This window comes from Ranitomeya imitator, chromosome 7, assembly GCF_032444005.1.
Source record: "Ranitomeya imitator isolate aRanImi1 chromosome 7, aRanImi1.pri, whole genome shotgun sequence".
NCBI lineage: Eukaryota > Metazoa > Chordata > Amphibia > Anura > Dendrobatidae > Ranitomeya > Ranitomeya imitator.
The window spans coordinates 113,523,602-113,545,734 of NC_091288.1; the positions used below are offsets into that span (position 1 = coordinate 113,523,602).

The 22,133-nt window shown below is 50.7% G+C and overlaps 2 protein-coding genes across 3 annotated transcripts in view; both read right to left on the bottom strand.

The window, feature by feature from the left end:
- PIKFYVE (phosphoinositide kinase, FYVE-type zinc finger containing) overlaps positions 1-1,754 on the bottom strand; it is a 610,036-nt gene extending 608,282 nt beyond the window's left edge. The window contains exon 1 of one of the 2 annotated variants that reach the window (XM_069733753.1): positions 1,616-1,754. The gene's annotated coding sequence lies outside the window, so the exon portion shown is untranslated. The remainder of the gene's footprint in view (positions 1-1,615) is intronic. The other variant, XM_069733755.1, reaches the window with a different exon arrangement.
- Positions 1,755-1,822: 68 nt separating this feature from the next.
- LOC138646109 (basic proline-rich protein-like) lies at positions 1,823-14,794 on the bottom strand. Its single transcript, XM_069735572.1, has 2 exons — positions 14,709-14,794; positions 1,823-3,731 (listed from the first exon to the last, which is right to left on the bottom strand). The coding sequence occupies exons 1-2, from the start codon at positions 14,792-14,794 to the stop codon at positions 1,823-1,825; spliced, it is 1,995 nt and encodes a 664-aa protein (XP_069591673.1).
- Between the last annotated feature and the right edge of the window lie 7,339 nt (positions 14,795-22,133).

A 22,133-nucleotide genomic window follows, 5' to 3' on the forward strand; every position in this document is an offset into this window, starting at 1 on the left:
TCCCAGTATGACCACAGATGCCCCAGAAGCTGCTCCCTGAACTGTGGGGTCTGTGCGCACTCCCTGCCTGCTCACCCAGGGGACTGTGGTCAGGACGCTCCACCACCCGAGTCCGCGGTCTGCAGAATACAGGTCGCCAGTATAGGGCAGAGCAGGGCTATGGTCACAGCTCCCAGTATGAATAGAGATGCCCCAGAAGCTGCTCCCTGAACTGTGGGGTCTGTGCGCACTCCCTGCCTGCTCACCCAGGGGACTGTGGTCAGGACGCTCCACCACCCGAGTCCGCGGTCTGCAGAATACAGGTTGCCAGTATAGGGCAGAGCAGGGCTATGGTCACAGCTCCCAGTATGACCACAGATGCCGCAGAAGCTGCTCCCTGAACTGTGGGGTCTGTGCGCACTCCCTGCCTGCTCACCCAGGGGACTGTGGTCAGGACGCTCCACCACCCGAGTCCGCGGTCTGCAGAATACAGGTTGCCAGTATAGGGCAGAGCAGGGCTATGGTCACAGCTCCCAGTATGACCACAGATGCCCCAGAAGCTGCTCCCTGAACTGTGGGGTCTGTGCGCACTCCCTGCCTGCTCACCCAGGGGACTGTGGTCAGGACGCTCCACCACCCGAGTCCGCGGTCTGCAGAATACAGGTCGCCAGTATAGGGCAGAGCAGGGCTATGGTCACAGCTCCCAGTATGAATAGAGATGCCCCAGAAGCTGCTCCCTGAACTGTGGGGTCTGTGCGCACTCCCTGCCTGCTCACCCAGGGGACTGTGGTCAGGACGCTCCACCACCCGAGTCCGCGGTCTGCAGAATACAGGTTGCCAGTATAGGGCAGAGCAGGGCTATGGTCACAGCTCCCAGTATGACCACAGATGCCGCAGAAGCTGCTCCCTGAACTGTGGGGTCTGTGCGCACTCCCTGCCTGCTCACCCAGGGGACTGTGGTCAGGACGCTCCACCACCCGAGTCCGCGGTCTGCAGAATACAGGTTGCCAGTATAGGGCAGAGCAGGGCTATGGTCACAGCTCCCAGTATGACCACAGATGCCCCAGAAGCTGCTCCCTGAACTGTGGGGTCTGTGCGCACTCCCTGCCTGCTCACCCAGGGGACTGTGGTCAGGACGCTCCACCACCCGAGTCCGTGGTCTGCAGAATACAGGTCGCCAGTATAGGGCAGAGCAGGGCTATGGTCACAGCTCCCAGTATGACCACAGATGCCCCAGAAGCTGCTCCCTGAACTGTGGGGTCTGTGCGCACTCCCTGTCTGCTCACCCAGGGGACTGTGGTCAGGACGCTCCACCACCCGTGTCCGTGGTCTGCAGAATACAGGTCGCCAATACTCTGGTGACGGGACAAGCACAGACTCCTCTAGTCAGCACATTACTATGGCAAAGCCAACTACAACCCCCAGCAGTCACCAATCTGCCGGGGACAAGCCTGGAAAGCTGTGACAGCAGCCACAGGGCACTGCACCCCTCCATCTGTACCCACTGAGCCATGCCGCCTGCCAGGCACAAACGCACGTCAGAGAAGTTCCGCGCAGTGTGCCCGCTCGTCCGTGTTGCAGAGCCCGGAGGCCCGGCCGTGTTACCTGCTGTGTGCAGCGGGAGCGCGCTTCCTACCTCAAGCAGATGCCCGGCACAGGCTGATGATGCGGGCAGTGCCCTCCACCTCCGGGCTGTGGATGGGCGGCAGCCGCTCACTCACTACTCGCCGCTTCCTGTTCCCGGAGCCGATCAGCTGAGCGCTCAGCAGCAATCCACAGCCAGGCCAGAGCAATCTATCGCGAGCAATCGATCCTGCACGGGAAGAGGCTGCTGAGAACTGGCTCATGCACTGCAAACATGATGAGCCAGTGATGCGGCACCGGGCTCTGGGGGTCGGACCGGGCTCTGGGGGTCGGGCCGGGCTCTGGGGGTCGGACCGGGCTCTGGGGGTCTGACCGGGCTCTGGGGGTCGGTCCGGGCTCTGGGGGTCGGTCCGGGCTCTGGGGGTCTGACCGGGCTCTGGGGGTCTGACCGGGCTCTGGGGGTCTGACCGGGCTCTGGGGTCTGACCGGGCTCTGGGGGTCTGACCGGGCTCTGGGGGTCTGACCGGGCTCTGGGGGTCTGACCGGGCTCTGGGGGTCTGACCGGGCTCTGGGGGTCTGACCGGGCTCTGGGGGTCTGACCGGGCTCTGGGGGTCTGACCGGGCTCTGGGGGTCTGACCGGGCTCTGGGGGTCTGACCGGGCTCTGGGGGTCTGACCGGGCTCTGGGGTCGGACCGGGCTCTGGGGTCGGACCGGGCTCTGGGGTCGGACCGGGCTCTGGGGGCCGGGCCGAGGTCGGACCGGGCTCTGGGGGGTCGGACCGGGCTCTGGGGGCCGGGCCGGGGTTGGACCGGGCTCTGGGGGTCGGACCGGGGTCGGACCGGGCTCTGGGGGTCGGACCGGGCTCTGGGGGTCGGACCGGGCTCTGGGGGTCTGACCGGGCTCTGGGGGTCTGACCGGGCTCTGGGGGTCTGACCGGGCTCTGGGGGTCTGACCGGGCTCTGGGGGCCGGGCCGGGGTTGGACCGGGCTCTGGGGGCCGGGCCGGGGTTGGACCGGGCTCTGGGGGTCGGACCGGGCTCTGGGGGTCGGACCGGGCTCTGGGGGCCGGGCCGGGGTCGGACCGGGCTCTGGGGGTCGGACCGGGCTCTGGGGGTCGGACCGGGCTCTGGGGGTCGGACCGGGCTCTGGGGGTCGGACCGGGCTCTGGGGGTCGGACCGGGCTCTGGGGGTCGGACCGGGCTCTGGGGGTCGGACCGGGCTCTGGGGGTCTGACCGGGCTCTGGGGGTCTGACCGGGCTCTGGGGGTCTGACCGGGCTCTGGGGGTCTGACCGGGCTCTGGGGGTCGGACCGGGCTCTGGGGGCCGGGCCGGGGTTGGACCGGGCTCTGGGGGTCGGACCGGGCTCTGGGGGCCGGGCCGCGGTCGGACCGGGCTCTGGGGGTCGGACCGGGCTCTGGGGGTCGGACCAGGCTCTGGGGGTCGGACCGGGCTCTGGGGGTCGGATCGGGCTCTGGGGGTCGGACCGGGCTCTGGGGGTCTGACCGGGCTCTGGGGGTCTGACCGGGCTCTGGGGGTCTGACCGGGCTCTGGGGGTCTGACCGGGCTCTGGGGTCGGACCGGGCTCTGGGGGCCGGGCCGAGGTCGGACCGGGCTCTGGGGGCCGGGCCGGGGTTGGACCGGGCTCTGGGGGTCGGACCGGGCTCTGGGGGCCGGGCCGGGGTTGGACCGGGCTCTGGGGGTCGGACCGGGCTCTGGGGGTCGGACCGGGCTCTGGGGGGTCAGACCGGGCTCTGGGGGCCGGGCCGGGGTTGGACCGGGCTCTGGGGGTCGGGCCGGGCTCTGGGGGTCGGGCCGGGCTCTGGGGGTCGGACAGGGCTCTGGGGGTCGGACCGGGCTCTGGGGGGTCGGACCGGGCTCTGGGGGGTCGGACCGGGCTCTGGGGGCCGGGCCGGGGTTGGACCGGGCTCTGGGGGTCGGACCAGACTCTGGGGACCGGGCTCTGGGGGTTGGACCGGGCTCTGGGGGTCGGACCGGGCTCTGGGGGTCGGACCGGGCTCTGGGGGCCGGGGTTGGACCGGGCTCTGGGGGTCGGGCCGGGCTCTGGAGGTCGGACCGGGCGCTGGGGGGTCAGACCGGGCTCTGGGGGCCGGGCCGGGGTTGGACCGGGCTCTGGGGGTCGGGCCGGGCTCTGGGGGTCGGGCCGGGCTCTGGGGGTCGGGCCGAGCTCTGGGGATCGGGCCGGGCTCTGGGGGGTCGGACCGGGCTCTGGGGGCCGGGCCGGGGTTGGACCGGGCTCTGGGGGTCGGACCGAGGCCCGGCGTAATAGTCACCTCCTTACAATTAATACGTGTATAATTTGTGGACCGAGTGTCCAAAAATAAATGTCCGTTTTGATCCGAGTCACACTTCTTAAAGGGACTCTGTCACCTGAATTTGGCAGGACTGGTTTTGGGTCATATGGGCGGAGTTTTCGGGTGTTTGATTCACCCTTTCCTTACCCGCTGGCTGCATGCTGGCTGCAATATTGGATTGAAGTTCATTCTCTGTCCTCCATAGTACACGCCTGCGCAAAGCAATCTTGCCTTGTGCAGGCGTGTACTATGGAGGACAGAGAATGAACTTCAATCCAATATTGCAGCCAGCATGCAGCCAGCGGGTAAGGAAAGGGTGAATCAAACACCCGAAAACTCCGCCCATATGACCCAAAACCAGTCCCGCCAAATTCAGGTGACAGGTTCCCTTTAATACAAGTCTAGGAGCCCCTGAAAGCTGGGCGCACGCTGATAGTAGCCTAGTGGTATGCTAAGGAGCCACAGAGACTGTTGTGTTCCTGCCCGAAAAGACAAAACTAGGGTATTGTGAATACTGTCATGCGTTTTTAGTGCATTTTCTTGTGTCGTAAACCGTATATAGTGTGATCGGTACTGATGCTGCTGTGTGGGCACTGCACGGTAACGCCTAAGGTAACTGTACTCTCAGCTCCGGGGTAGGGAAAGTATAGGATGCATGTTAGTGCTTAGATAGTGACCGTAGGGCAGGTACGGACTGGGGCTGAAATTCAGCCCTGGCATTTGAAATCCCACAGGTCCATGTAGTCCCCGTCCTCAAGCACCAGATGGAATATATTACTAATATTACTCTGGGTGGAGGAAAGGAAGATTTTCTACAACACCAATATTTCTAATGACACCCGTGGCCTGCTGGGGTAAGTGATGGAGTCAGCAACTTTGTGCTCCATCACAACTCTTAACAGTATGAGTGTCTTGAGAACACCGATTCTGCTAACAACGTAGCAGACAAGGCAGCCCATGACCACAAAGGCCCTTCTGGCATTTGCCAGATGGCCAGTCCGGCCCTGCTGTAGGGCAAGTTAAATATTTGGGATTAGCCCAGAATTGGGAGGGACTGGGACAAGCAGAAAAGGGAACAGCTTCCTAACTTAGGGTATGTGCACACGTTGCAGATTCTCTGCAGATCCGCAGCATTTTTTGAGGTGCAGAAATGCTGCAGATCCGCAATTGATTTACAGTACATTGTAAATCAATGAGAAAAAAAAATGTTGTGCACACTTTACGGAATATCCGCTGTGGAAATGCTGCTGTTTAAAAGAAGTAGCACGTCACTTCTTTTTTGTGAATCTGCAACGTTTTTGTACCCATTCCATTATAGAAAACCGCAGGGGTAAAAAATGCAGCAAATCCGCAAGAAAACTGCAGCAAAAACGCTGCGGATCTGCACAAAAAACGCGACAAATCCGCAGGTGCGTTTTCTGCCAGGAGAGGCAGAATCCGCACCAGAAATTTCTAGGCCTAATCCGCAACGTGTGCACATAGCCTTAGTCCATTTGTGAGTGATAGTGAAAGTGTTTGTTGGAGACAAGGTGAAGTACATGTCACTCACTGTGTGGGAAAGACTAAACTAAGTGCAACATTAAGGGATGAGGGGAAAGGAGCCCAACACTAGGGAAGGGGGGAGTGGAGACCCCTAGGCAGATCTAAAGTCACCCTGTCTGCCCTAAACGTCCCTATATGGGTTGTGCACCTGTCGCCGAGCAGGAACCTAATGCCTGGCTATAAGCCCTACTTAGGGAAGAACGCTTTAGGCACTAGACCATCCCCTCTACCACTAAAGACAGCCGGGATAGATGAACAAGGGTGACTTTTCTGGGTGCCTGTGTTTTCTTACAATGTGAATTGTTATGATCAGGCGGCCTTGGAACAACATGAAAAAATCTTCACTGGAGTAGTGGTAACTATACAGACCGCTAACCCTGAACTTATCACAGACACTAGATGTAGCCGTGGGGTGTACCTATCCAGACCTAGAGACCTTGACACAGCCGGAGGACTTATTATCCCTAAAGATGGAAAATAGGAAAACTGACTTGCCACAGAGTAGACCCCCAAAGTATAGGCAGCCCCCCACAAATAATGACGGTGAGTAGGAGAGGAAAAGACACACGCAGGCGGAAAACAGATTTAGCAAAGGAGGCCACTTCTACCTAGATAGGGAAGTATAGTACAGGATACTGAGCGGTCAGCACAAAAACTACAAAATATCCACAGCAGAAAAATACAAAAACTCCACCACCTAACTAAAGGTGTGGAGAGTATATCTGCAACTCCAGCGAATCCAACCAGACTGAGAAAACAACAGGACAGTCGAAGCTGGAACAAAATAGAAACTATGAACAGCACGAAAAAATAGACACACAGCCTGTGAGCCTAAGAAAAAGAATCAGACACTTATCTTTAGCTGAAATGGCAGCAGGCAGGAGAGGCCAGGCAGAGAACCATTACTGGCAATAGAACATTGACAAGTGGCAGGGACTAACGAGTCCTGCAAAGCTAAATACCCCAGTCAGCTTTGCAATCAGCAGATACACCTGTCCAATCCTGCAGTCCAGGCCCAACTGCATTACCATCTACAACCACCGGAGGGAGCCCAAAAGCAGAATTCACAACAGTACCCCCCCCTTGAGGGGTCACCAAACCCTCACCAGAGCCCCCAGACCGATCAGGATGAGCCCGATGAAAGGTATGAACCAAATCAGCGGCATGGACATCAGAGGCAGAAACCCAAGAATTATCCTCCTGGCCGTAACCCTTCCATTTGACAAGGTACTGAAGCTTCCGCCTCGAAAAACGAGAATCCAAAATCTTCTCAACAACATATTCCAACTCCCCATCGAACAACACAGGGGCCGGAGGATCAACAGAGGGAACAACGGGCTCCACATATTTCCGCAACAAAGATCTATGGAAGACTGTTGTGGCTGGCAATCAGGCAACACAGCGTGCAGTAATCAGCGCACATACAGAGATCTGGCAATAACCAAAAACAATAGGACGAGCTCTGAGACGTGGAATCTCTGTAGACTGCAGTACCTGAACTATCCTCACACAACTATAAGCAGCAGTGGCAACTCCTATAGGACTAAAACATAACTTTTACTAAACCGATTAAAATAGGTACAAAAAGTGCAAGGTGCAGACTAACAGACAAACAAACACATGTACGCTGCGCTACAGATATAACTCATGGAGTCTCAATACAACATCAAACGCAGCATACCCCAATATCCTCTACCATACTCCAGACAGCCCTCAGGCACGGGTTAGAGGACACAATAGGTATAAAACACGGGTATATGACACCCCTCTCTACGTCCGCACTTTATAGGGTGAAAAGAACCGGATACACTGATAACCCATATACAGAGTGCTATGGACGGGGGTTGCGAACATTAAACACTCTATAACACAACTTACTTGGCATTTAAGCCCACCACTAGCGTGTTACCCTAATTAGAGTGCCTGTCCAATGATAGTAAGACTGGTAATAGAAAATACAGAACGGTCTCACCCGCCCGGAACCGTATATTAACTCCTTGTTCGGTACTTTATCTGGCGGTGGACACTATCCCCTCCTCTCCCGACGCGTTTCGGTAAATCCTCATCAGGGGGTGATTACGGGGTTCCTTGCATGTACATCATCCAGCCGACGCCAACATCCGTGTGCGTGCTTTAGACTTGCGCGTCAGTCTTTTAAATAAGCGCGCCTTGCTAGTCAACATCCGGTACACTCGACACGTCTTGCCGCTCACGTGACCGGAAGTGACAACATAAAGAGTATTAGCTGTCCGGCGATCCGTATCCCCGGACAGCTAATACTCTTTATGTTGTCACTTCCGGTCACGTGAGCGGCAAGACGTGTCGAGTGTACCGGATGTTGACTAGCAAGGCGCGCTTATTTAAAAGACTGACGCGCAAGTCTAAAGCACGCACACGGATGTTGGCGTCGGCTGGATGATGTACATGCAAGGAACCCCGTAATCACCCCCTGATGAGGATTTACCGAAACGCGTCGGGAGAGGAGGGGATAGTGTCCACCGCCAGATAAAGTACCGAACAAGGAGTTAATATACGGTTCCGGGCGGGTGAGACCGTTCTGTATTTTCTATTACCAGTCTTACTATCATTGGACAGGCACTCTAATTAGGGTAACACGCTAGTGGTGGGCTTAAATGCCAAGTAAGTTGTGTTATAGAGTGTTTAATGTTCGCAACCCCCGTCCATAGCACTCTGTATATGGGTTATCAGTGTATCCGGTTCTTTTCACCCTATAAAGTGCGGACGTAGAGAGGGGTGTCATATACCCGTGTTTTATACCTATTGTGTCCTCTAACCCGTGCCTGAGGGCTGTCTGGAGTATGGTAGAGGATATTGGGGTATGCTGCGTTTGATGTTGTATTGAGACTCCATGAGTTATATCTGTAGCGCAGCGTACATGTGTTTGTTTGTCTGTTAGTCTGCACCTTGCACTTTTTGTACCTATTTTAATCGGTTTAGTAAAAGTTATGTTTTAGTCCTATAGGAGTTGACATTTTTTTGGGAGGACTATACCACGGCTGAATTTATTATAAGCAGCAGTGGATTGCGCCTATCACTACCTATGCAACTCGGCACTGCCTGAGGAGCTGACTAGCCTGAAGATAGAAATACAAGCCTGACTTACCTCAGAGAAATACCCCAAAGGAATAGGCAGCCCCCCACATATAATGACTGTTAGCAAGATGAAAAGACAAACGTAGGAATGAAATAGATTCAGCAAAGTGAGGCCCGATATTCTAGACAGAGCGAGGATAGCAAAGAGAACTATGCAGTCTACAAAAAACCCTAAAACGAAAACCACGCAAAGGGGCAAAAAGACCCACCGTGCCGAACTAACAGCACGGCGGTGCACCCCTTTGCTTCTCAGAGCTTCCAGCAAAAGTTAATAGCAAGCTGGACAGAAAAAACAGAAAACAAACTAGAAGCACTTATCTAGCAGAGCAGCAGGCCCAAGGAAAGATGCAGTAGCTCAGATCCAACACTGGAACATTGACAAGGAGCAAGGAAGACAGACTCAGGTGGAGCTAAATAGCAAGGCAGCCAACGAGCTCACCAAAACACCTGAGGGAGGAAGCCCAGAGACTGCAATACCACTTGTGACCACAGAAGTGAACTCAGCCACAGAATTCACAACAGTACCCCCCCCTTGAGGAGGGGTCACCGAACCCTCACCAGAACCCCCAGGCCGACCAGGATGAGCCACATGAAAGGCACGAACAAGATCTGGGGCATGGACATCAGAGGCAAAAACCCAGGAATTATCTTCCTGAGCATAACCCTTCCATTTGACCAGATACTGGAGTTTCCGTCTAGAGACACGAGAATCCAAAATCTTCTCCACAATATACTCCAATTCCCCCTCCACCAAAACAGGGGCAGGAGGCTCCACAGATGGAACCATAGGTGCCACGTATCTCCTCAACAACGACCTATGGAATACATTATGTATGGAAAAGGAGTCTGGGAGGGTCAGACGAAAAGACACCGGATTGAGAATCTCAGAAATCCTATACGGACCAATAAAACGAGGTTTAAATTTAGGAGAGGAAACCTTCATAGGAATATGACAAGAAGATAACCAAACCAGATCCCCAACACGAAGTCGGGGTCCCACACGGCGTCTGCGATTAGCGAAAAGCTGAGCCTTCTCCTGGGACAAGGTCAAATTGTCCACTACCTGAGTCCAGATCTGCTGCAACCTGTCCACCACAGAATCCACACCAGGACAGTCCGAAGACTCAACCTGTCCTGAAGAGAAACGAGGATGGAACCCAGAATTGCAGAAAAATGGAGAGACCAAGGTAGCCGAGCTGGCCCGATTATTAAGGGCGAACTCAGCCAACGGCAAAAATGACACCCAATCATCCTGGTCAGCGGAAACAAAACATCTCAGATATGTTTCCAAGGTCTGATTGGTTCGTTCGGTCTGGCCATTAGTCTGAGGATGGAAGGCCGAGGAGAAAGATAGGTCAATGCCCATCCTACCACAAAAGGCTCGCCAGAACCTCGAGACAAACTGGGAACCTCTGTCAGAAACAATATTCTCAGGAATGCCATGTAAACGAACCACATGCTGGAAGAACAAAGGCACCAAATCAGAGGAGGAAGGCAATTTAACCAAGGGCACCAGATGGACCATTTTAGAAAAGCGATCACAGACCACCCAAATGACCGACATTTTTTGAGAAACGGGAAGGTCAGAAATGAAATCCATCGAAATATGTGTCCAAGGCCTCTTCGGGACCGGCAAGGGCAAAAGCAACCCACTGGCACGTGAACAGCAGGGCTTAGCCCTAGCACAAATTCCACAGGACTGCACAAAAGCACGCACATCCCGTGACAGAGATGGCCACCAGAAGGATCTAGCAACCAACTCCCTGGTACCAAAGATTCCTGGATGACTGGCCAGCACCGAACAATGAAGTTCAGAGATAACTTTACTAGTCCACCTATCAGGGACGAACAGTTTCTCGGCCGGACAACGATCAGGTTTATTAGCCTGAAATTTCTGCAACACTCTCCGCAAATCAGGGGAGATGGCAGACACAATGACTCCTTCCTTGAGGATACTCGCCGGCTCAGATAACCCCGGAGAGTCGGGCACAAAACTCCTAGACAGAGCATCCGCCTTCACATTTTTAGAGCCCGGAAGGTATGAAATCACAAAATCAAAACGAGCAAAAAATAACGACCAACGGGCCTGTCTAGGATTCAAGCGCCTGGCAGACTCAAGATAAGTAAGGTTCTTATGATCAGTCAAAACCACCACGCGATGCTTAGCACCCTCAAGCCAATGACGCCACTCCTCGAATGCCCACTTCATGGCCAGCAACTCTCGGTTGCCCACATCATAATTACGCTCAGCAGCAGAAAATTTCCTGGAAAAGAAAGCACATGGTTTGAACACTGAGCAACCAGGACCTCTCTGTGACAAAACCGCCCCTGCACCAATCTCAGAAGCATCAACCTCGACCTGGAACGGAAGAGAAACATCAGGTTGACACAACACAGGGGCACAGCAAAAACGACGCTTCAACTCCTGAAAAGCTTCCACGGCAGCAGAAGACCAATTAACCAAATCAGCACCCTTCTTGGTCAAATCGGTCAATGGTCTGGCAATGCTAGAAAAATTACAGATGAAGCGACGATAAAAATTAGCAAAGCCGAGGAATTTCTGCAGACTTTTTAGAGATGTCGGCTGAGTCCAATCCTGGATGGCCTGAACCTTAACCGGATCCATCTCGATAGTAGAAGGGGAAAAGATGAACCCCAAAAATGAAACTTTCTGCACACCGAAGAGACACTTTGATCCCTTCACGAACAAGGAATTAGCACGCAGTACCTGGAAAACCATTCTGACTTGCTTCACATGAGACTCCCAATCATCTGAGAAGATCAAAATGTCATCCAAGTAAACAATCAAGAATTTATCCAGATACTCACGGAAAATGTCATGCATAAAAGACTGAAAAACAGATGGAGCATTGGCAAGTCCGAACGGCATCACCAGATACTCAAAATGACCCTCGGGCGTATTAAATGCCGTCTTCCATTCATCTCCCTGCCTGATTCTCACCAGATTATACGCACCACGAAGATCAATCTTAGTAAACCAACTAGCCCCCTTAATCCGAGCAAACAAGTCAGAAATCAATGGCAAGGGATACTGAAACTTAACAGTGATCTTATTAAGAAGGCGGTAATCAATACACGGTCTTAGCGAACCATCCTTCTTGGCTACAAAAAAGAACCCCGCTCCCAATGGTGACGACGATGGGCGAATATGTCCCTTCTCCAGGGACTCCTTCACATAACTGCGCATAGCGGTGTGTTCAGGTACGGACAAATTAAATAAACGACCCTTAGGGAATTTACTACCAGGAATCAAATCGATAGCACAATCACAATTCCTATGCGGAGGTAGGGCATCAGACTTGGACTCTTCAAATACATCCTGAAAGTCCGACAAGAACTCTGGGATGTCAGAAGGAATGGATGACGAAATAGACAAAAATGGAACATCACCATGTACTCCCTGACAACCCCAGCTGGTTACCGACATAGAGTTCCAATCCAATACTGGATTATGGGTTTGTAGCCATGGCAACCCCAACACGACCACATCATGCAAATTATGCAGTACCAGAAAGCGAATAACTTCCTGATGTGCAGGAGCCATGCACATGGTCAGCTGGGCCCAGTACTGAGGCTTATTCTTGGCCAAAGGTGTAGCATCAATTCCTCTCAACGGAATAGGACACCGCAAAGGCTCCAAGAAAAATCCACAACGTTTAGCATAATCCAAATCCATCAGATTCAGGGCAGCGCCCGAATCCACAAACGCCATGACAGAATACGATGACAAAGAGCACATTAAGGTAATGGACAAAAGGAATTTGGACTGTACAGTACCAATAACGGCAGAGCTATCGAACCGCCTAGTGCGTTTAGGACAATTAGAAATAGCATGAGTAGAATCACCACAATAGAAACACAGTCTGTTCAGACGTCTGTGTTCTTGCCGTTCTACTTTAGTCATAGTCCTGTCGCACTGCATAGGCTCAGGTTTACTCTCAGACAATACCGCCAGATGGTGCACAGATTTACGCTCGCGCAAGCGACGACCGATCTGAATGGCCAAGGACATAGACTCATTCAAACCAGCAGGCATAGGAAATCCCACCATTACATCCTTAAGAGCTTCAGAGAGACCCTTTCTGAACAAAGCCGCTAGTGCAGATTCATTCCACAGAGTGAGTACTGACCACTTCCTAAATTTCTGACAATATACTTCTACATCATCCTGACCCTGGCATAAAGCCAGCAGATTTTTCTCAGCCTGATCCACTGAATTAGGCTCATCGTAAAGCAATCCCAGCGCCTGGAAAAATGCATCAACATTACTCAATGCAGAATCTCCTGGTGCAAGAGAAAACGCCCAGTCCTGTGGGTCGCCGCGCAAAAAAGAAATAATAATCAAAACCTGTTGAATAGGATTACCAGAAGAATGAGGTTTCAAGGCCAAAAATAGCTTACAATTATTTCTGAAGCTCAGGAACTTAGTTCTGTCACCAAAAAACAAATCAGGAATCGGAATTCTTGGTTCTAGCATCGATTTCTGATCAATAGTATCTTGAATCTTTTGTACATTTACAACGAGATTATCCATTGAGGAGCACAGAGCCTGAATATCCATGTCCACAGCTGTGTCCTGAAGCACTCTAATGTCTAGGGGAAAAAAAAGACTGAAGACAGAGCTAAGAAAAAAAAATGATGTCAGGATTTCTTTTTTCCCTCTATTGGGAATCATTGGTGTGGCTCCTTGTACTGTTGTGGCTGGCAATCAGGCAACACAGCGTGCAGTAATCAGCGCACATACAGAGATCTGGCAATAACCAAAAACAATAGGACGAGCTCTGAGACGTGGAATCTCTGTAGACTGCAGTACCTGAACTATCCTCACACAACTATAAGCAGCAGTGGATTGCGCCTATCACTACCTATGCAACTCGGCACTGCCTGAGGAGCTGACTAGCCTGAAGATAGAAATACAAGCCTGACTTACCTCAGAGAAATACCCCAAAGGAATAGGCAGCCCCCCACATATAATGACTGTTAGCAAGATGAAAAGACAAACGTAGGAATGAAATAGATTCAGCAAAGTGAGGCCCGATATTCTAGACAGAGCGAGGATAGCAAAGAGAACTATGCAGTCTACAAAAAACCCTAAAACGAAAACCACGCAAAGGGGCAAAAAGACCCACCGTGCCGAACTAACAGCACGGCGGTGCACCCCTTTGCTTCTCAGAGCTTCCAGCAAAAGTTAATAGCAAGCTGGACAGAAAAAACAGAAAACAAACTAGAAGCACTTATCTAGCAGAGCAGCAGGCCCAAGGAAAGATGCAGTAGCTCAGATCCAACACTGGAACATTGACAAGGAGCAAGGAAGACAGACTCAGGTGGAGCTAAATAGCAAGGCAGCCAACGAGCTCACCAAAACACCTGAGGGAGGAAGCCCATGGACTGCAATACCACTTGTGACCACAGAAGTGAACTCAGCCACAGAATTCACAACAGAAGACATTATGAATAGCAAAAGAGGCCGGAAGCGCCAGGCGAAAGGACACCGGATTAGTAATCTCAGAAATCCTATAAGGACCAATAAACCGAGGCTTAAACTTAGGGGAAGAAACCTTCATAGGAACATGACGGGAAGATAACCAAACCAGATCCCCAACCCAAAGCCGGGAACCAACACACCGACGACGGTTAGCAAAACGTTGAGCCTCCTCCTGAGACAGTACCAAATTGTCCACCACATGAGCCCAAATCTGCTGCAACCTGTCGACCACAGAATCCACACCAGGAAGGTCAGACGGCTCAACCTGCCCAGAAGAAAAACGAGGATGAAAACCAAAATTACAAAAAAAAGGCGAAACCAAAGTAGCCGAACTAGCCCGATTATTAAGGGCAAACTCGGCCAATGGCAAAAAAGCCACCCAATCATCCTGATCAGCAGACACAAAGCATCTCAAATAGGTCTCCAAGGTCTGATTAGTTCGCTCAGTCTGGCCATTTGTCTGAGGATGAAATGCAGAAGAAAAAGACAAGTCAATGCCCAGCTTGGCACAAAAGGCCCGCCAAAACCTAGAAACAAACTGGGAACCTCTGCCGGACACAATATTCTCCGGAATACCATGCAAACAGACCACATGCTGAAAAAACAACGGAACCAAATCAGAAGAAGAAGGCAATTTAGACAAAGGCACTGTCACGATCGCCGATACTTACCTGTCCGGCCGGCGCGCTCCCAACATCCCTCCTCCTTCTGGTCGGCTCGGCTTCTCTACTTCTCGGCGCATCTGCAGTCTGCGCATGCGCCGTAGGGCCTCTTCCGCCGCTCTGCCTGCTGGGAGGTTGTGACCCGGTGGCTCCGCCTCCAATATGGCGGCGCCCACCGGGTATTTCTGTTTGGCGCTTCCACAGGTAAGTGCCTGTGTATCTTCGCTGTAGCGTTCCTGCTAGCGCCAGCGTCGTATTTGGGCCCATCCTGAGGATTCCTTTCTGGGTTCCGTTTCTCCCTGTTCCTCCGGTTTTCCTCTGTTCCCTGTTCCTGCTGGTTCCTGGTTCTGCCTTATCCTAACATTAGTGTTTTTCCTTTTCAGCTCTCCGCTTCGTCTTCCTCTGCGTTCCTGCTCCGCTGCTTCACCCAGTCGTCCCTTTGGCTCCGGCAGTTGCTGTTCCATCCTCCTTGGGCCTGCTCCTAACACTCCCTGTATAGGGGGTGCATCTATCAGGTTTGCTCGCCCTGGGGGGCTCTGGGACCGTGACCCAGAGGGTCCACTATTGGGTTCACTACGTCTCGTCATCTCACCCCCGTGTAGCGTTATAGGCACCAAATGAACTATCTTAGAGAATCGGTCACAAACAACCCAGATAACCGACATCCTTTGGGAAACAGGAAGATCGGAAATAAAATCCATAGAAATATGCGTCCAGGGCCTCTCAGGGACCGGCAAAGGCAAAAGCAACCCACTAGCACGGGAGCAACAAGGCTTGGCCCGCGCACAAGTCCCACAGGACTGCACAAAAGACCTCACATCACGCAACAAAGAAGGCCACCAAAAGGACCTACCAACCAAGTCTCTGGTACCAAAAATACCAGGATGACCAGCCAACACAGAACAATGAACCTCAGAAATCACTCTACTAGTCCATCTGTCAGGAACAAACAGTTTCCCCACAGGACAACGGTCAGGTTTGTCAACCTGAAATTTCTGAAGAACCCGTCGTAAATCAGGAGAAATGGCAGAAAGGACCACCCCTTCCTTCAAAATACCGACTGGTTCCAAGACCTCAGAAGAATCCGGCAAAAAACTCCTAGCGAGGGCATCAGCCTTAACATTCTTAGTACCAGGAAGGTACGAGACCACAAAATCAAAACGAGAAAAAAAGAAGGACCATCGAGCCTGTCTAGGATTCAACCGTTTGGCAGACTCGAGGTAAATCAAATTCTTATGGTCGGTCATGATCACAATACGGTGCTTAGCTCCCTCAAGCCAATGTCGCCACTCCTCAAATGCCCACTTCATAGCCAACAACTCCCGATTGCCGACGTCATAATTGCGTTCCGCAGGCGAAAATTTACGGGAAAAGAAGGCACACGGTTTCATCAAGGAACCAACAGGATCCCTCTGAGACAAAACGGCCCCTGCCCCAATCTCAGAAACGTCAACCTCAACCTGAAACGGAAGAGAAACATCTGGCTGGCGCAACACTGGAGCAGAAGAAAAACTATGTTTAAGTTCTTGAAAGGCAGAGACAGCCGCAGAGGACCAATTCGCCACATCAGCGCCCTTCTTAGTCAAATCAGTCAAGGGTTTAACCACACTGGAAAAATTAGCAATGAAACGGCGATAAAAATTAGCGAAACCCAAAAATTTCTGAAGGCTCTTCACGGATGTGGGCTGAATCCAATCATGAATGGCCTGAACCTTAACGGGGTCCATCTCTACAGATGAGGGAGAAAAAATAAAGCCCAAAAAGGAAACCTTCTGCACCCCAAAAAGACACTTAGACCCTTTCACAAACAAGGCATTGTCATGAAGGATCTGAAATACCATCCTGACCTGCTGTACATGAGACTCCCAATCATCGGAAAAAATCTAAATATCGTCCAAATATATGATCAAGAATTTATCAAGATAACTCCGGAAGATATCATGCATGAAGGACTGAAAAACAGATGGAGCATTAGAGAGCCTGAATGGCATCACAAGGTATTCAAAATGGCCTTCGGGCGTGTTAAACGCAGTTTTCCATTCATCACCCTGCTTTATACGAACAAGATTATAAGCCCCCCGAAGGTTAATCTTAGTAAACCAACTAGCTCCCTTAATCCTAGCAAACAAATCAAAAAGCAAAGGCAAGGGGTATTGAAACTTGACCGTGATCTTATTTAAGAGGCGATAATCAATACAGGGTCTCAAAGAACCATCTTTTTTAGCAACAAAAAAGAACCCCGCTCCCAACGGTGAAGAAGATGGACGAATATGCCACTTCTCCAAAGACTCCTTAATATAACTCCGCATGGCGGTATGTTCAGGTACAGAAAGGTTGAAAAGTCGACCCTTAGGAAACTTACAGCCTGGAATCAAATCAATAGCACAATCGCAGTCCCTATGCGGTGGAAGGAAACTGGACTTAGGCTCATCGAATACATCCTGAAAATCAGACAAAAACTCCGGAATTTCAGAAGAGGGAGAAGGGGCGATTGACATCAGAGGAACATCATTATGAACCCCCTTACAACCCCAACTAGTCACAGACATGGACTTCCAATCCAAAACAGGATTATGTACCTGCAACCACGGGAAACCCAGCACGACAGCATCATGCAAATTATGCAACACCAGAAATCGACAATCTTCCTGGTGGGCTGGCGCCATGCGCATGGTCACCTGTATCCAAAACTGGGGCTTATTTTTAGCCAAGGGTGTAGCATCAATGCCCCTTAAAGGAATAGGATTCTGCAAAGGCTGCAAAGGAAAACCACAACGCCTAGCAAAGTCAAAGTCCATCAAATTCAAGGCGGCGCCTGAATCCACAAACGCCATGACAGAAAATGACGACAATGAGCAGATCAAGGACACAGATAACAGAAATTTAGGTTGTACAGTACTGATGGTAAATGAACTGGCGATCCTTTTTGTCCGTTTAGGGCAGACAGAAATTACATGAGAAGTGTCGCCACAATAAAAACACAACCTGTTGAGACGTCTGAATCCTTGTCGTTCCGTTTTAGACAGAATCCTATCACACTGCATAGGCTCAGGAATTTGCTCTGAGGATAACGCCATAATGCGCACAGTTCTGCGCTCCCGCAAGCGCTGGTCAATCTGAATGGCCAGAGACATAGAATCACTCAGATTGGAGGGTGTGGGAAACCCCACCATAACATCCTTAACGGATTCAGAAAGACCCTTTCTGAAAATTGCCACCAAAGCATCATCATTCCATTTAGTCAGCACAGACCATTTTCTGAATTTCTGACAATACAATTCAGCCGCCTCTTGCCCCTGAGATAGGGCCAACAAGGTCTTCTTAGCTTGATCCACAGAATTAGGCTCATCATACAATAACTCCAATGCTTGAAAGAAAGAATCAACATTAAGCAAAGCAGGATTGCCAGATTCCAGGGAAAATGCCCAATCCTGTGGGTCACCACGCAGCAGGGATATGATGATTTTGACCTGCTGAATGGGATCACCAGAGGACCGGGGTCTCAATGCAAAAAACAGTTTACAGTTGTTTTTGAAACTCAAAAATTTGGATCTGTCACCAAAAAATAAATCAGGAGTGGGAATCTTAGGTTCTAAAGCAGGAGTCTGAACAATATAATCTGAAATACCCTGTACCCTAGCAGCAAGCTGATCCACACGAGAAGCTAATTCCTGAACATTCATGTTAGTACTAGATTCCTCAGCCACCCAGAGATTAAGAGGGAGGAGAAGACAAAACAGGCTGAGGAAAAAAAAATGGCTCAAAACCTTTCCTCCCTTCTTCTGAGAAGCAATTAACTCATTGTTGGCCAGTTGTACTGTTATGATCAGGCGACCTTGGAACAACATGAAAAAACCTTCGCTGGAGTAGTGGTAACTATACAGACCGCTAACCCTGAACTTATCACAGACACTAGATGTAGCCATGGGGTGTACCTATGCAGACCTAGACACCTCGACACAGCCGGAGGACTAATTATCCCTAAAGATGGAAAATAGGAAAACTGATTTGCCTCAGAGTAGACCCCCAAAGTATAGGCAGCCCCCCACAAATAATGACGGTGAGTAGGAGAGGAAAAGACACACGCAGGCGGAAAACAGATTTAGCAAAGGAGGCCACTTCTACCTAGATAGGGAAGTATAGTACAGGATACTGAGCGGTCAGCACAAAAACTACAAAATATCCACAGCAGAAAAATACAAAAACTCCACCACCTAACTAAAGGTGTGGAGAGTATATCTGCAACTCCAGCGAATCCAACCAGACTGAGAAAACAACAGGACAGTCGAAGCTGGAACAAAATATAAACTATGAACAGCACGAAAAAATAGACACACAGCCTGTGAGCCTAAGAAAAAGAATCAGACACTTATCTTTAGCTGAAATGGCAGCAGGCAGGAGATGCCAGGCAGATAACCATTACTGGCAATAGAACATTGACAAGTGGCAGGGACTAATGAGTCCTGCAAAGCTAAATACCCCAGTTAGCTTTGCAATCAGCAGATACACCTATCCAATCCTGCAGTCCAGGCCCAACTGCATTACCATCTACAACCACCGCAGGGAGCCCAAAAGCAGAATTCACAACAGTGACTATGGGGTTAGTAATGGAGAGGTGTCTTATAGACACCTCTCCATTACTAAGCCGTGGGCTTAATGTCACCTGACAATACAAAGTTGACATCAACCCCACAAATATGAACCCCACTTGCCACCGATACAGGGCAAGTGGGAAGAGCCGGGCAAAGTGCCAGAATTGGCGCAACTAATAGATGTGCCATTTCTAGGTGGCTGCGGACTGCTGTTTTTAGGAGGGGGGGACAATATCCATGGCCCCTTACCAGCCTGAGAATACCAGCCCCCAGTTGTGAGCTTTAGCCAGGCTGGTTGTCAAAAATGGGGGGGACCTCACTTTTTTTAATTATTGAAATAATTTAAAAAAACAGCGTGGGGACCCCTCTATTCTTGATAACTAGCCTTGCTGAAGCTGACAAATGAGGGTTGCAGCCTGCAGCTGTGAGTTTTGCCTGGCTGGATATCAAAAATACGGTGGAACCCACTCTGGGGTTTTCTTTTTTAATTTTTTACAGCACAAGAGCTGCTGATGAATACTCCCATCCGCCGCTCCTGCTCTCGTTATTAGCGGCCGCAGGTGTCGGATGATGGGAGCAGGTTTCCTGTTGTGGATTCTGTTTTTGGGCTCCCTCTGGTGGTTACAGATGGTACTGGGTGACTTGTGTTCTCTGCGGTCTCTGGTGTCCACCTGTTCTATCAGGATATGGGAGTTTCCTATTTAACCTGGCTTTCTTGTCATTTCCTCGCCGGCTATCAATGTAATCAGTGTGTCTTGTTACCTCTGCTTCCCGCTTCTGTATTCTTCAGGACAAGCTAAGTTTTTGATTTTCCTGTTCCACGTTTTGCTTAATTTTTGTCTTAGTCCAGCTTGTAGATATGTGATTCCTTTTTGCTGGTTGCTCTAGTAGGCTGATATTACTCCTCATGTTCCATGAGTTGGAACATGAGTTCAAGTAATTTCAGGATGGTTTTTTGTAGGGTTTTTCGCTGACCGCGCAGTTCACTTTTGTATCCTCTGCTATCTAGCTTTAGCGGGCCTCATTTTGCTGAATCTGTTTTCATAACTACGTATGTGCTTTCCTCTCATTTCACCGTCATTACATGTGGGGGGCTGCTATTTCTGTGGGGTGTTTCTCTGGAGGCAAGAGAGGTCTGTGTTTCTTCTAATAGGGAAAGTTAGTTCTTCGGCTGGCGCGAGACGTCTAGAATCATCGTAGGCACGTTCCCCGGCTACAGCTAGTTGTGTGTTGAGGTTCAGGATCGCGGTCAGCTCAGTTTCCATCACCCTAGAGCTTGTTTTGTTTTTTGTGCTTGTCCTTTTGTGATCCCCTGCCATTGCGATCATGACAGTATAGGCGGCCAAAAAGTGGTAATCGTATTGGCTGAAGTAGGAGGAAAAGTAGTCTAAGGAAGTTTTTTTTTTTTTCCCCTCAGAGTTTGCTGCATAGCCTTAATTGCAGCCTGGCTGCGTCTTACCTCCTCTTAATCCTTGAATGGCTCTGACCTCAGCTGTTTATCATGGACGTCCAGAGTTTGGCTTCCAGCCTGAATAATCTTGCTGCTAAGGTTCAAAATATACAAGATTTTGTTGTACATGCTCCTATGTCTGAACCTAGAATTCCTATCCCAGAGTTTTTTTCTGGAGATAGATCTAGTTTTCTGAATTTTAGGAACAATTGCAAGTTGTTTCTTTCCTTGAAATCTCGCTCTTCTGGAGACCCTGCTCAGCAAGTCAAGATTGTTATATCTTTCCTGCGGGGTGACCCTCAGAATTGGGCATTTGCATTGGCACCAGGGGATCCTGCGTTGCTCAATGTGGATGCGTTTTTCTGGCATTGGGTTTGCTCTATGAGGAACCTAACCTAGAGATTCAGGCTGAAAAAGCTTTATTGGCTCTCTCTCAGGGGCAAGATGAAGCAGAAATATATTGTCAGAAATTTCGGAAATGGTCGGTGCTTACTCAGTGGAATGAGTGCGCCCTGGCTGCAAGATTCAGAGATGGCCTTTCTGAGGCCATTAAAGATGTCATGGTGGGGTTCCCTGCGCCTACAGGTCTGAATGAGTCTATGACTATGGCTATTCAGATTGATCGGCGTTTACGGGAGCGCAAACCTGTGCACCATTTGGCGGTGTCTTCTGAACAGGCACCTGAGACAATGCAATGTGATAGAATTCAGTCCAGAAGTGAACGGCAAAACTATAGGCGGAAAAATGGGTTGTGTTTTTATTGTGGTGATTCAGCTCATGTTATATCAGCATGCTCTAAACGCACAAAAAAGGTTGATAAGTCTGTTGCCATTAGTACTTTACAGTCTAAGTTCATTCTGTCTGTGACTCTGATTTGTTCATTATCAGCCATTTCCGTCGATGCCTATGTGGATTCAGGCGCTGCCCTGAGTCTTATGGATTGGTCATTTGCCAACCGCTGTGGGTTTAGTCTGGAGCCTCTGGAAGTCCCTATTCCTTTGAAAGGAATTGACTCTACACCTTTGGCTATGAATAAACCTCAGTACTGGACACAAGTGACCATGCGTATGACTCCCGTTCATCAGGAGGTGATTCGCTTCCTGGTACTGTATAATTTACATGATGTCTTAGTGCTTGGTCTGCCATGGTTACGAACTCATAACCCAGTCTTGGACTGGAAAACGATGTCTGTGTTAAGCTGGGGATGTCAGGGGGTTCATGATGATGCACCTCCGATTTCTATCGCTTCATCTACTCCTTCTGAGGTTCCGGTATTTTTGTCTGATTATCGGGATGTTTTTGAGGAGCCTAAGCTCAATTCGCTTCCTCCTCACAGGGATTGCGATTGTGCTATAGATTTGATTCCTGGCAGTAAATTTCCTAAAGGTCGTT

Excerpts from the sequence above, each read along its gene's own strand:
- LOC138646109 (XM_069735572.1), bottom strand. The coding sequence starts at position 14,794 with ATGCGCAGACTGCAGATGCGCCGAGAAGTAGAGAAGCCGAGCCGACCA. Across the intron at positions 3,732-14,708 it reads GGAGCGCGCCGGCCGGACAG|AGCCCGGCCCGACCCCCAGA; the intron begins GTAAGTATCGGC and ends CCCGACCCCCAG.